The 16,599-nt window shown below is 33.6% G+C and overlaps 1 protein-coding gene across 1 annotated transcript; it reads right to left on the reverse strand.

Annotated features, from left to right (window-relative positions):
- Positions 1 to 7,979: 7,979 nt before the first annotated feature.
- Positions 7,980 to 10,262, reverse strand: LOC149533916 (UDP-glycosyltransferase 83A1-like). The gene is made up of 2 exons (XM_089804826.1): positions 9,521 to 10,262; positions 7,980 to 9,433 (listed from the first exon to the last, which is right to left on the reverse strand). The coding sequence occupies exons 1-2, from the start codon at positions 10,032 to 10,034 to the stop codon at positions 8,520 to 8,522; spliced, it is 1,428 nt and encodes a 475-aa protein (XP_089660952.1). The 5' UTR covers positions 10,035 to 10,262; the 3' UTR covers positions 7,980 to 8,519.
- Between the last annotated feature and the right edge of the window lie 6,337 nt (positions 10,263 to 16,599).

Below are 16,599 nucleotides of genomic sequence, written 5' to 3' on the forward strand. Positions count from 1 at the left end.
CTCCTATTCTCTTTCTTGGGCATCAAAGTGTTCATCATATCCACATATTCTCTAAAAGGAACTGGACTACGAAAGTCATCATCTAAGCCATTATAAGTAGCTCTTAATGCAATCAAGTTACCTGTAACCTCTTCCATGGGATTAATGGCTAGATTTGGTACTGGTGGCTCATCCACAGGCAATAAAATAGTTTTGGTTGAGTTAGATGGTGTGGATGTCATATTTCTTGGCTCCTTTGAAGTGCTCCCTTTCTCATTAATAGATGAAACTCTTTGTAGTTTTTCTGTCAATATTCGCAAAGCCTCTCTAGTTTCTACAAAACTATCCACTGTTTGCTTCTGAGTATTTTGGATCTCTTGGAAGAATTTATTTTCCATCTCATCTGGATCAGCCATACTTTTTCCTTCCTTGGATTTTTTACTTTTACCTTCAACTGGAGGTTTGATCAAAATTTCTTTATTCTTTTCTCGCTGCAAATATTTTTTTTCTCTTTCACTTAGTTGCATGCGACCATAAATTTTGACATGCAACTGATTAGAAGCAACATGCAACCATAAAATATGACATGTAAGATCTGGGTAGTTGTCAAAACTGACATGCAAGATCTGGGTAGTTGTCAAAACTGACATGCAAGATCTGGGTAGTTGTTAAAACTGACATGCAAACTTCTACAAACCCTCAGGCTGGCAAGATCATGGCTCTGATACCACTAAAATGTCCTTTTACTGATTTTTTTATGATATTTCAAGCCTCAAATCAGATCTTTAAAACCAAACGATCCAATATTACAAAGATCCACCAATTTCTCAATAAAACCCAAATCGTGTATGTCAAAAATAGTGCCAAAAACTTCACAACTTCACAAATTATTAATAAATCTGAAAATGGACATTTTTACAAAAATTTCAGCAGCATAACAGCCTAAAAAATAACATTTCCAGATTTATAAAGCCTTTACACAACAGTTCACAAATGTAGGACAAAAACTATGCTCATCGGGCTCCCGAAATTAACACAAAAATGCCCGAAAACATCACAAAAACACTAATAATATACCTCATAAGTTTAATCACATCCCAATACATATATTCAGCTCTATTTTAATATATTAAAGTTTGAAATACAGAAGCAACCCAAACTGATATGAAATACTCAACTGGAAACACCAAACTCATACAAAAAACACACCCAAAAACCCATAAATATGCACTGTTAAGCACAAAGGAAAACTCTGTATGAGCATGCACATGGAATGGCTTCAAACTCCCATCTTTAGCCTTCCTAAAAACCTACAAACTCCCATTCTTGGGTCTCCTTCTCCATAGGTTTGGTAGCCTCTGAAGAACAACAAAGAAATGAGCAAAAAATCAAGTTTTGGAATAAGCCCAAAATGCCTCCAAACCCCTTAAAAGAGGGCATAACCCTAACTCACGTCCAAGAGGGGTTAATAAAATATAATTTAATAATAATTTTTATTTATTAGTCCATTGGTTTCCAAAGATTAGCCCCTTTTGCCGAAACTTCACCTTTTTGGAGCTTGCCTGCCTTACCAAAGTTTATTATTTTTTAATTATTTGAAGAGGGGACATGACAGCCAAGGCCATATGTATTGTCTTGCTTGATCCTATTACTCTACTTACTATTCTGATTGGTGTGGATGGCCTAAGTTTGTTCACTTTTTCTTATGGTGATTTGTTGTCTTAGTTTATCCTTTTCCTTGTGATTGAGTGATTACTCAAAGTTTTAAAGGTCACACTCTAGTCCTTTGTTTTTTTTTTTGGTTTAAGTCTACAACTATTATGGGGGCTTGTCCCAAGTCTTTCATTATCATTGTTGATCATGATTGGTGGATCAGTTACTTATGGACCTTTGTCTTTGAGAGAGGGAGTTCTGGCTTATTTGGATATTTCTTTACTAGGTACTAGTAATGATCTTCTATTGGTGTCTAGTGTTCTAATTGTACTTTGGGTCAACACCTGTTAATTGCTAATTTTCTTAATAAAAAATAAAATGAAGTGTATATTAATTTAAAACAATGTTACTTCTAAATAGAAAGTAGTAAGTCTTAGACATATGGAAAGAATGACATGTCTAAAAATATTTCAAGAAGAGGTAAGCATAGAGAAGAAATGGAAGGCAACTTGGAAGGGAGGAATTAGAGAGAAATCAATTGAATATGAGAAATTTTTGATGAACCAACATGTGCACTTTAGGTTTCTTTTTCTTTTTTATCCAAATATTTTCATTATGTGGTTCAAAGATGATTTTTTCAGATTTTTTTTAAATGTTTGAGATTATTATTATGCATATGATACAAATTAGTTTTTGATAGTCAAACATTAGCTCTTATCTACAATTGACCGACTAGTTATATTTCCTTGTTGGATATCCTCTTTTATTTTCATTAAGCTCATATTCTTCATTTTTCATCATCAGTCCTGTACAAATTTTGAAACAACCATTTTTTTATTTGCAATGACTATGCCATTGCATTCTATTGCTAAAGAGAGGGGACTAACTACTCTAATCATTGTTGTTGACATTGATATATTTTGTCTTCTCATAGAGCAATGCACTCCAATCTTTCTAGGCCTGCATTCTTAGTATTTTAATCCCCAAGAGTCTTATCTAAGACACCCATTGAGGATGTTATGTATTTTTTATTTTCTTCTATTATTTTTATTTCTTAAAAAAATACAATAGTTTTGTCATTTATGATGATCATGTCTCTTGGAGTCAAATTGGATTTTTTTTGTCCTCCCCTACATTTTGCCTAAGTACTGACAATAGGGTCATTGATTGCTCAACATTTCAATCTTCTAGGTCCCCAATCACCTCAAACATGCTTCCTTAAATTGCTTCCTTGGTGTTTGAAAATGAAGCCTATGCACATTTGAAAAAAACTTATGTGCATTGGATCCCACCATGACATCAATTATTGCTACTTTTGGTGCCAAAATTACCTACTTTTATTTCTATGCATTTTTTTAATTGAGTGTCATTTCTTATAAATCATAGTGATCTAGTTCCTTTTACTCAATTGAAAAAATTAGATTTATTGTAGGATCTGAAATTTTCACATCCACTATTCTTTTCATTGTAGTTTATTTAGTTTTAAACTTTTTTTTTACAGATACCTGATGATATTTTTCATTCAAATAAATAAGTATAACATTAAATTTATTTTGAAATATTGATTTAGTTGAGTGGTTAATTATGCATTTTTATTTTCATTTATAGACAAATGAAGTTGAGATGATAATGGATGTTTTTAAGAAAATATTGGGTTATGAGACAGTCATGAAAGATTCTTTTAAATAGTTGATTTCTTTAAAAGAAATAATGTATGTTAAATATTAAAATTATTTGAGTCGTTTTGGTTCATATCTTTTTTAAAAAATTAAAAATATTTGGATAGAACATAAAGTGTATATTTAAAAGTATATTCATCTATACTAAAAATCTATTGATTAGTAAAGGTTGACCACATGATGGGGGTTTCACTTTAGTTTTTCTTTTTTGTTATATTTTTCACATATTAAATTAAATTGTTTAATTGAAAATCAAGTGAGCAAAATAAGTTTTCTCATGTATTATGAATCATTTTTTGTATTGCTATATGAGGGGTGCTAAATGTGGAATAAGAAGGAAGGGTAGAAATATAATTTAAGTGCATTTAATTCTATTTGCTAGTTTTAAATTACATTCTTTAAGTAGTTTGGGCAAAACCACTTTTTTCATTTATATTCAATGTATGGTTAATTGTCTCATATCCTTGACACATCTTTGTTTATGTTCATCATTTTAAGAATATATACAATTGTAGTTAGTTTCTGGACTACAACAGATCCATCTAATCTTATCCTTCATGGTTGTTGGGCTTTTTCAGCATAGTCAAGGACTTCTTTGTCTTGAGAAGAACCCCAAGGGAGCTAACCACTCTATGATTTAGTGGTCAGAGTACTTTGGTCACACTCCCATCTTGATTTGGAGATAGATACTTGTTCTAGAGAACATGGGAAAGGGACTTGTAGAGGGATTGATGTCCAAGAGTATTTTTGTTCTATCATGTTTATGGTGTGTTTATTCATGGATTGATCTTTATATCATTTGAACCAAAAATTAGTCTAAATAAATTACCAAATATAAGGTACACTATTATTATGTAATTATAAATTATTCAAAAGTTAATTGGAATTGTTGACTAATAATACTTTAGATTAGACTTATGAAATTTTCTACATTTGTAGTTAGATGATGATGTGGCATTTTTAGTAGGATGCAAGTCCTTACAAAACATAAAGTACAATATTATAATAGTAATAAAATCAAAGCAAAAATATAATTGCGTTGAGAGGCATAACCTACAATGGTAGAATGGAGGGAATTGAAGTGGTGTGATTGTTTTAATGTTAACATTTTCATATTAAAAATTTAAGGCTGACTATTAACTTTTTAATACTGAAAATTTAAGCCTTATGTATCGTTGCATCCCGTAAAATTAATGATCTAATATAGAGAATATACATTTAAAAAAATATAAATTTCAATAGTTAAAAGAGGATAGAGTAGAGTGACAATACAAATGTAGTGCAGAAAAAATACAAGTAAGGTAAGGTGATACAATCATTTTCAATTTGCACATGCAATCTCTAACCATGCATTCTATATTTAATGCCTTTAAAGAAGAGAGGTTGATATAGAAATTACCAGAATGCAGGAGAAGAGTGGTCTATTTAGCAAAAGAACAACTGCAATCCTTGCCATGGTACGGTCGATGTCCACAATGAATTGTTCAAACTCAAGAATAATATTAATACCCAAACACATTACAGAAGTACTCAGAGATTGAATGCTTGGGCTCACTACTTCTCCATTAAACTCCATCACTATTCACTTCACTTCTCTTACAACAATACAAATTAATCCTTTACTTCTCTTCATAATCTCTTCTACTTATTCCTTCCTTTATTATACAAGGGAGCTTCAATGGTGGGTGAGTTGGATAAGTTTTAGGTCAAGTGCCAAGATGAGTTGGTGGGTAATAAGTACGTGCATTTGGATAGCTTCATGTATGTTTTGACGGATTTTATTCTGCAAACATTTAAGAATATTGTTGATTGATTTTTAATGGATAGCTCCTCTCAAATTTTTATTGTCCACACATTTATGTACATGTCATTTTGAGTAGTCAAATTACCCTATCGAGCTGTTCTGATTGGTGCCATAGCTGGGCGATTTCCTGTTGCATTCATACACCAATATAGGCATCTCCTATTGTTGTCATAGAACATCACTAATTGGCATTATTTTCACTACTAAATCAGCACTTTTGGTGTGGTATTTTTGCATTATCATGGCACCTATGTGGTGGCCGCGTGGGAGTTTCCTAGGAGGGCATCTGCATTTGGAAAGAGCATACCATTTCTTGACAATCAATTTTGTCCTCCACTGCAAATTCAAATTCTTCAAATTATAATTGTAGAATTGGATTACAAATTAATTAGTGGTATTTTGCATAGACATTAATTGTATTTTAAGGGAATAGTAGGGGCTGTGAAGAGACCTCCAGATGGGCAGCTCTTATACTGAGCCCCATTTTTCACCCCTATCTCATTTTCGGAATATTATTAAGGAAAGGTCATAAAAGGAATGAATGCAGAGCATTGGTATAAGTGAAAATTGTCCCTTTGATAAAATTGACCACTTAGTAAACATATACAAATTAATCTTTTCTAATAAATTGGGCACACGTACCATATACAAATCTATTTTCGATTAATTGTTGAGTTTTTTTTATAGCAATTAACTACATGGAAACATATATCTATTTAGTAAAAGGAATAATATATATAGATTTCTCATTGCACTATTTCTAGTGATCAATAGTGCATATTCATTTTTATCGCGATTAACTTGTTATATGTTAATAGGATTAAAACTAATGAAATAAATGAAATTATTGAAATATTAATTAACTTACATAATAGAATATACAACAAAATACTTAATATTTAATTTAAATATATATATAGTACAATGTATTTATAAGTAAAAATATTTGGATGATATTAAATTTATTAAATATTTCAAATAATATATAGTGTAATATATTTTATGTTTTATTTGTTTGTGAAAGATTACCAATTTAAATCTTATTACTTTTAAAGTTATTATATTGACATTTTCTAGAATGCCTCATCCAAGACTAGATTTTGAGAATGAAGAGCAATGGAGACAATATCGAAGAGAATATGCTTGGAATTATATGAGACAATGACATGAACAAAGGAATAATGTTCAAAGAGAGGAAGCTACAAGTCTTAGAAATGAAGAGAAAAAAATACAACACATAGAATATGCATGAAATGATATGAGACAACGACATGAACAAATGAATTATGCAGAAAGAGAAGAAGAAAGAAATCATCAAACCTAGCTTGATAGAGAAAGACATGTCAAGCATAGGGTAGCTATGATAGTGGAAGAGATTGAAGAAGAAATGAAAAAACATGCAGATGAGATGAGAGCACATTGTACACAAACATCTCGGGATAATACAAATATAGTGAGAAGACAAACAAAAAGAGCTATGAACCTAGATGAGTTGGATGAAAGAGAAATACAACAAATTCAACTATGTAAACGTGAATCGAATCAAGGACATGCTCGATCTCATGAAAATGGTGTGTTTAGTTTTGATGGGAAGAATTCTATGATGATAGATCACGTGCTACAAACACCAAATGATCAAGCAGAGGATCTTATGAATGTTGATTTAAGCAATTATAATTTACAACAAGAGTTGAAATCTCAAATAAGAAGACAAAGACAATTGAAAGGAACACAAAATAGAATAGATGAGGGTACAATCAATACTATTGAAAATAATGGGATTGACCTGAGGACATTACAAATAATGTTTCAAAATGGACTAGATAAACTGGCTATGTTGAGTATGTGCTACATTTCTCAAGAAAGTTATCTTGCAATGAAGGTTGTATGGATCCCTAAAGGCCCTATTTGTCGTCGATGTCGACAAGAAAATAATGAACATTGATTTTCAGCATCAAACAACATGGATCCCCATCCACAACCATCAGAACTTTCTAATCTTGCACAAATAGAAGAAATGTTGATAGCACATACCAATGCCATTCTTCAAGTTACACATGCAACTGGAGGTCAATTTAAATATAAAGGGCACACCATAAGTTTTCTGCAAGAAGTAAGAGAAATAGCCAAAATCTTACCACATCGAATAAAAGATTTACCTATTATCATTGTTTGCAAGAAGGATCAATGTGGAACAAATTATAATTCTACATTCAATAAAGAGAGAGTTTATAGAGCACTTCAATTTAAAATAAAAAAGGATAAGTTATATACAAATGTTCAATTTGATGAAAATTCACTTAGTGAGCTTACATCAAATTCAAATGATAACATCTTTGATCAGCTAAGCTTAGTTCATATGGAATTTGATTCAGCTGCAAATGAATATGTATTTGCAGGTTCAATAATGGAGATGGATTAAAAAAATATTATCAATCATACTACATCAATGGCCTTTAAACCACCAACCACCAAATGCATGAAGAGAGATGGAACTGATTCATGCATGGAATAAATGTAGAGCGATATGGAACTATATTTCAATATCCATAAAATAATGGATATGATAAGCATCAAGCTTTAAAAAGAATATTTCAGATTAAAATATTAATAGATTTCAATTTTACATGTTGTATTGTAGATGTTACTAGCTCAGATATCTTTATACATCTATCTAAAACAAACCAAGAGATATCAAGCTCGAGATGTTCTCAATAACTATTTATTGAAATAGGTGCCTCAAGCTTGATATTTATTGGAATAGGTATATGAATTTTTTTTAAATTTCAAATTATTTATTTGCTTGCACCAAATTGGAATTGTGAATAGGAATATGTATTCAAATTTTGACCCAAAAATGAGCATTTGCTATTCCACCTACATAGGTGGAATTGAAAGACTATTCCTATTCCATTTTTATTTATTTTAGAAGACATAAATTTTTGAGTCTGTAAATTCCACATCGAATTCTGACTGAACCAAACAAGAATAGGAATATGTATCCCCATTTTCTATTCAGAATAATTATTCCTATTCCCATATTTCTATTCCTGCAACCGAACAGAGTGTTTACCAAAAAAAACAAACAGAAAACACACCTATGATGTGAATATCAAGCGCCTCTCATCAAACAAAAATATTGCAATAATATCCTTCTAACAATAAAACTTATACCTGTCCACTATGTCACTAATCCAGTTAAACTGAACCACCACATATGCCTCTCCTTTACCCACGTCACCATCAAAAGCTCAGAAGTATCAGCCAAATAATACCTGTCAGTCAACCGTCTGTTCTTCATATGGCGAAGAAATAATATACTGTTGTAGTTGAATGATGACCCCCCTTCCCTTTCCACACCATACCACAAAAAAGTAAGAGAAGTCACAGCCAAATAATATCTGTCAGTCAACAAGCTGTTTCTTCATATGGCGAAGAAATATACTGTAGTTGTTGAATGATGACCCTTCTTCCTTCACAGTATCTCTACTGGTTGTCATTAATTTGCTTGCTTGCTTTCTTATCTCTGCACCATCTTCTCCCACAAGCAATCTGTCTACTGCTCTAACGATCTCCCCCTTCTCTATTACTCCATCCTTATTCGATTCCAATGGCAGTCCAATCTTCCAGACATCCACAATATATGTACGATTAAGAAACTGATCTACGAAATAAGGAGAGCAGAGCATCGGAACACCCATGGCGATGCTCTCCTGTACAGAGTTCCAACCACAATGAGTCACAAAGCAAGCTATGGAAGCATGACACAGCACCCTTAACTGCGGAACCCAGGAAACTATGCAACCTCTGTCTCTTACGCGCTCTAAAAATCCAGGCCCAAAAATCGGTTTACTGCCCTCCATTAGATCCGATCGGACAACCCACAGAAATGGTCTGTTTGTATTGTCCAACCCCGCCGCGAACTCCTCCACTTGTGTTTGGCTCCACACAGCCAGGCTACCAAAGGACACGTAGATCAAAGATTGGGCAGGCTGCTTGTCCAACCATTCAAGACATTGCAAATCAGCTTCCCAGAAGTTTGGCAGGGCCATACTCGTATCGCCCTCCAGAAATTCGGGAGGAATCAAAGGACCGATTGGGTAAACTTCGACCTCTGATCTGTTTAATTCATCCACCGCTGGACCGTCAAGCTCATAAAACGAGTTGCTGAGGACAAGCTTGATCTCCTTTAAACTCTCTCCCATCCTGATGCATCTCTTAAACATCTTCTCCCCGCCAAATAACCATGGAAGATCTTCAGGACGCAGGGGTGGCATGGAGGAAATATAGCTTCTTTTCTTCTCTTCTTTCGGATTTCCTTCAATAATTACACAAAATACAATAAGTCTTAAAAAAATCAAACACAAAAATACAAAAAAGAGAAAGATGGCTGATTCCCTCTTACCATCCGGAGCAAGGAAACCAAGAGAAACGAGGCTTGGAATGAAGTAGCGAATGGCACAATTTGCAACAAGCGATGCGTGGAAAGCAAAGAGAGGAATTTGATAGAAATCAGCCACCGCCTTCAACCCGACAGACATGATTGCATCTACTACGATACCGGTGATTTTGTGCTCTTCTTCCCTCTGGTTAATCTCTTGGACGAGCCTTTTAATGACCGATGGAGCCATGCTGTTGTCTAATGCTTCCAACACAATTGGAATGTTGGTGCGTTCATCATCTGGATCCAATCCATCAGGAAGTGATATCATTCGGATGCCATCCCATTTATTAGGGTTCGGGTTTCCGGACCTGGCTTGCATTATTCGGTTGTGAGTGAAATCGGTGTTGAGGAATGTAACGAGGAAGCCATCCGAGACGAGCTTCCAGGCAAGCTGCATCATGGGATTGATGTGGCCCTGGTAAGGAAGGGGGATCAGAAGAGCGTGTCCTGCCATGATCGAGCCCCGTGATTGCATCAGGACAACTGGACGATTTCAGCGAAGGGATGCACTAAAATTAACCTTCTACCTTACCACGATAAGTGGCTCAAATTTCTATATATTTCAGGTATAGGTTGCCCTGGCCATCATGCATACAGTCTCCTACAACAAGAATTACACCAAATGTCAGGCACGAGGCAAATTTTTCTAGTCGTGATTTCTGTCGCGTTACATTTTGCTTAGTTGGTAGTTGTTATTGTCATTCATACTGCAATCGTGCATCAAGTTGCTGCTCAAGTTAAATATTTTCGGATTCTTTCGGAGCTGTCAGTTTCGCAGATGTTGATATATCTGTCTTTATATTGAATTTGGTCATACCCATCTCTGTTATTATTATATTATTTATGAATCGCAGAAGAACACTTAATGTTTCAGTTGGATACACTTTCTTTTTTGGGTGGGCTTTTTTTCCTATTGTCATTTCTAGAAATTTAAAACGTTGAGTAAAAGTATATTAATACATATATATTATACATTAATAATACTATTCAGTAGAAAATATATTAAAAGAAAAATAGAGAAAGCAAAAACTAGTAGCTCAATTTGTATTGAATGGTAGAAGTCTATTTATACAATTATTTATACAATAATTTATACAATAGATTGACTCATCAACATTTTTAAATGACTTCTAAAAATTAAATTAAAAAAACCAAAATAAAATAGATGCATTCTAAAATATCTTATTTCTATAATTTATAATTTAACAAATCTAAGAAATCGCATTACAAGTTCAAAAAAAGTAAAAGTTGAAAAATAAAGCTCTGTTAGTAAGAAAATTGTGCAGATATATTTTCTAAGGAAATACGCAATTTTTTAATTCAGAACTTGTCAAACACATTTGGTTCATAGTGTTAAATATCTACGCATATAGTCGCAGGAGGCGTCCACACAGTCCAATACGGTCAAATCAGAAGGCGGCGCTGCCGAAGGATTACAATATTTTCTGGATTATATTACATCCATGTGTCTAAACAATTTGTGAGTCGGCTGGTGAATCCAGATAAAGGTCTCGTATTGCAAACCCACGGTTAAAAACGTTTGTTGGCTTCAATAATTTGTTGAGCCGATTCGGCCATATAAACATTTTTAAAGATCTTATGGATGAACGAACATAACACAGCTAATTAACAGCATGGCCGTAATTGAAAAGAGAACCAGACAATCCAATTGTCGGTGGTCCCCTTATGCCTTGTTTGTAAAGGGAGAATCGCCAATATAATACAAAACCAAATCGAACTCTACTACCACACACAATAGTTGGTGGCTGTACATATTTTGAAATAGTGTGGCATGATAGGACTTTGCATCTTACGTGCCTATTATCTTGAAAACCTAGGTACCCGTACATATTTTGAAATAGTAAGGCGTGGTAGGACTTTACATGTTACGTGCCTATTATCTTGAAAGCCTAGGTACCAATACATATTTTGAAATAGTGTGGCATGGTAGGACTTTGCATGTTACGTGCTTATTATCTTAAAAGTGTAGGTACATTGAGTTCCTAATAATCATTAAGAATAAATTTGCTAGTTTAATCAAAGAGTATTAAGGGAAGATCGTTCTCAATTAGGTCTATTTACGTCAAAGCCTTAGACATGGTTGTTAAGGGCATAATAATTAGGATAAGGGTTCTAAATCTAGGAAACAACATTAATATATATCTTTTATTTCTTTGGGCCACTACAACCAAGCAGTAGAAAGAGCAATTCATAGCTTAAATAGCTTGAGTCTACAAGAACAAAATAATGATAATAAATCATCTAGTTTGCATAGTATTAACAATATCCATTCTAACTTTACTAACACCATTTCTTAAACTATAGTATCCATGGAAGTTTGAAAAGGTTTCCCACCCCAACAAGAGTGAGGATTTACCACATACATATAAGTTTTAAAACCGTGTCTCAAAATTATAAGCAAGAGCACAACCACAAAGATTAAAATCAAGGAAAACATAAGTACTTAGCTAAAAAAGGAACCAAAAAACTAAAGCACAAAAAAGAACTAAGCCTACTTAACATTTTCCCTGACTTCCACCAAAAACTTCATGTCCTTCACCCAACTGGCAATATCCTTCAAGCTCTTCACATCCTTGCACTTTTCATCCTTTAGTAGACCACCATTTTTGAGTTTGTTTTCTCCAATAATGGTGCCAAACACTGTGTTCCTCATCATTTGTTTCTGGACCTTGTAGATAGAGGAAACCACCACCCTAAGGTCAATACCATAATAGCTCCAACATAATACTTATTGAGGATATCGACCTTGTCTGAAAGGTCTAAAATCATAGCATTGAGGTCCTCTTCCATAAGATTTATTCATTTCTGCATAGTCCTAGGGTTATCCTTTTCTTTACTGTCCTCTTCCTCCGAGAACTTGGGTAGCTAGACCTCCTCTAGAATTTCTAGGTCAACCTTAATATGAGCCTTGTGGGATTCTTGTTCCTTATCTTCAATATCTTCAACATATTTTGCTTCATATTGCTCATCTTTTGTAGAATTGTTACCCATTTTTTATGGAGTTTCCTCCAATTTAGTGCAGTAATTAACATCTTCATTTTGAATTTTCAGTGTTTCATCCTGGCTTTCTTCCTTATAGTTCTTTCCTTTTTTATTTCTCAACCTAGAAAGGCTTCTCTCCCCAAAGCTCGACTAGGCTTTAGGTTTCATATCTCCATCACCTTTCGAGTTTCCATTGGAGCCATGCTTATCCACCTCTATAATTGTGTCCACCATTCTATTCTTTTTGGAGATTCCTACAAGGCTGGACTTATCCAATACATTCTTACACTTAGTAGGGGTTTCCAACAAAAGTGACTCCTCCATAGTTTTAACTTTTTCCTTAGGAACCGTAGAATTTTTATGAATGCGGCCCTCTTTTTCAGTAAATAGAGGGGCTTTTTGGGGATCTTCTTCAATTTGGATTTCTTCAATAACTATAGAAGACTTAGGGTTATGGGGAGGGCTAGCATTCCCAGCCAGACACATACCCAACCTAGGATGGTGGGAATAAATATGTTGATACAAGATGTAAAAAATACCTTCATGTATGGGTGAATTATCCCCATTAGCAATGCTATTAATTAGAGAAGAGTAAATAAAAAAGTGAACATGAATCATCTCATAATACCTTAACATATTCAATAGAGGGAAATAGTACCTACGATAGGTCGTAAGAAACCTTCAAAGCTAAAATAATTCATTGTTCACATACAAACAATAGATAAAGTTATGGGGAGAGAGACACACTCATACCCATTATTCATTTTAACCCTTACCAGTTCTTCTATTCTTTCAGAAATTGTATGCTTGAACTTGTTGTTGTTGATCAAGCCCTTCCTTTCCATTATGACACCTTCACAAGCTATAGTGGTAGGTTTGCCAATAAGTTCTAGAGTAACCACAAACTTCACGCTCCCAATATTCAATTGGCCTTTGTGCCAAGAGTTGGCAAATTTTGAGGTTAGTAGAGTGTTATGGCCACCCATCACAGATATAATCGTTGAGCCCCACTTTTTGAAAAATAGTTCCTAATTTCTTTATTTTGTATTAATTCCCTATAACTCCTCGGCTCTACCCATTTCGAAAGGCCACCCATAATGTACTCTTTTGTCAAAAACCTAGTTACCATTCTCAAAGTCAAGATCAGTCCTCACAATATTTGAGTCTAGGGTTTCGCTCGATGTGATAAAATTCACTCTCAAGGAAAGACACTTAACACAATTTATATATATTTTTGCAAAGAGAAAAGAATTTCCAACAAACAATATGAAGGGAATGCTAATAATGAAAATGATACTTATTAATATCTCATCCCCACTAGATCTTCTCTTCTTTCTTGAGGTACACCTATTGACTAATTTAGTAACCTTCTAGCTAATGATGGAACATTTGTAACTAAGATATGAGCTCAGCTCATACTTAATTATTTAAGAAAGGTACTTCACATTGTTCAGGCTAATTTTCTTGACTTCAACATTAATACTAACTTTTATTGTCATCATTACTTAATATGGTCACGTTTTCCCTGCAATATTAATCATCTCCTCAATCAATGTTGTCTTTCCTTTTACCAAAGCTCCATTAAAATAAAAATAAGAAGGGTTTAGTACAATTTTTTTGTTAAATTTCCTTCCTAATTTATGCTTTACACTTAGCCCCTTTTCTCTTTTATTTTTTGTGCATATTCGACATAGTTGTTTTATTAGGAACTTTTAAAGTATCATTAGAATATATGTTTCCTTAGGGAATACCCCTTCCTTTTATCTTAAACCAAGTTTCTTGATTTCTCACTCATTCATTATTAATAATATCTTCCAATTCTCATGTGTAGTAGAAGGCAGTAACATGATAGAAGTCATCATAAGATAGACCCTAGGTAGCCAAAAAAAATCCACAGGGCAATTTCCTTCTCTTAAGGTGTCATGATTTATTACCTTATTAAACAAGAGCATTCTTCTTCTATAGTATGAAGTCAAACTCTATAGGTTCTAAAGGCATTTGTATTTGTTCTTTAATATGTCTATGATCAGTTTAGAGTCTCCCTCCATAACTATATTTTTTGCCTTGTAACTTTGTAACATTTTGATGCCATACCACACAGAAATTCACTCTACATAATTATTGGAGTTCTTTTTCCTAGATCATTACAAAATCCCATAATTAGATTCCCTCTACAGTCTCCAATCAAGCCCTCAACACCTACTATCATAGGTTTTCCATTGAACATCAATCCACATTATACTTCAACCAACCTACTTTTGGAGTTTTCCATCTGCACTATTTCCTCTTCCATATGCTTTGCAAATTTATGTTAATTGGACTCTAGTTAATATTCAAGTTCTATTTGATTTCCAAGTCAAGATGACCAGGGAAAGATAGAACTTTAGGAAAGCTCACATTATTTATATTTTCTCTTATTATTATTTTTATAATATAAAATGTAGAAGTGACATCCTTTATTTCTTCTTAAAAGGTTATGTTGTTTCTTTCTTTCCAAATACACTAGGCCATTTTAGTAAGATCCAACCTCCGTAGATTCCTAGAGAACAAATGATGGAAAAGAGAACAACTCCATAGTGAGATAAGCTCTTTTATGGACCCCTACATCACTAGATTAAACTAAAGTTTATGCAGAACTAGTCTCCATAAATTACTAGTGTTAGAACAATACATGAACAAATGCTTAATTGAATTAGTGCCCTTTTCACATAAAATAGATCTATTATAAAATTGGAACCCTCTATTTTTAAAGATTATCTAAAGTAAAAAAAATTCACATGAGCAACTGCCCACCAGAAGAAATTGGTCTTTGGGGGGAGATTTGGAGTCCAAGCATCACTCTAGAACTTATCTTTACATCTTGAGGTAATATTAGAAGTGTAGATTGAGCTGATAGAGAAGAAACCATTGTAGTTCTACCTCCAAACCTATTTTTCATCCTCCATTAGGTGATAAAAACTCAAATCTAGTAGTATGTCCCTAAGGGAGCTAACATCTTTCCTTCTAATATAACCAATTCTATAGGAATCCCTATGACTTTTCTAGATCTAAGGCAAGTGTACCCATATTAGTTCACCATTAACCCATTCTAAGTAATTCTAAACCTTACTTCCAATAGTAAATGAAATCCATTGAACTAAGAATTGACTAGAATGGGTGACCTTTAATTGGACTTCTAAATTCGAAATCTCTTCCTAGAAGAGAGCTTTTCTACAATTTCTAATCAACATTCTACTACCTTTACTTATAGTGCCTTTAATTTCTATGACATTCTTCCAAAGAGATTAGCTTCCCACTGTATTGTTCTTACCTTACAAGAGGCTAGGAATACCATAAGAAAAATATTTGGCTCTTATAATTCTATAGTCCATTCCATAGTTCCTTCTAAAACTGACGACCTGACCTTGTAAAGAAAATCTTTATCCATTCCTTGTCTACTTATTATTCCTAGACACCCCCTTCCCCTTTTGGTTTACAGACTTGATTCTACCTGACTAATGCCATTTTCCTCTTTTCTTCAGCTCCTAACTAGAGAAAATTCTTTTGGATGACAACAATTACATCAACAACTTTACCTGGCATGAGGGAGAAAGACATAAAATAAATTAAAATACTTTATAAGAAAGCTTTGCGCAAAAGAAATTTACCTCCCTAACTATGAGCCTTTTCTTTCCAATAGGCTTTTTTTTTTAGGATAGAGAACACGAGACCAAGATAAACATCAATAAAATTAGCAATGTTACATTCCAGCACTGCTGATATTCTAAGATTAACTTTATGTTTAGTATTGAAAAATAAAATCTTATTCTTTTGAAAATTTATGCATTGTTCGGATAAAGAGACATAAAATGAGAGAAGTGTTTATTAGGATATTTCCTCACTGACCAGAGTAGCACCAAAGAGAACAATCTCATCCACAAATTTTTGATAGTTAGAAGGAGGGAGTCTTGCTGCCACCTTTACTCCATTTATAAGGTTAACCAAACATAGCCTATTTAAGTTTTTTCCTAGAGCTTTATCGACCAGTATGAAAATAT

The sequence above is a fragment of the Cupressus sempervirens genome, chromosome 10 (assembly GCF_028749045.1).
Source record: "Cupressus sempervirens isolate cs-2001-9-10 chromosome 10, ASM2874904v1, whole genome shotgun sequence".
NCBI lineage: Eukaryota > Viridiplantae > Streptophyta > Pinopsida > Cupressales > Cupressaceae > Cupressus > Cupressus sempervirens.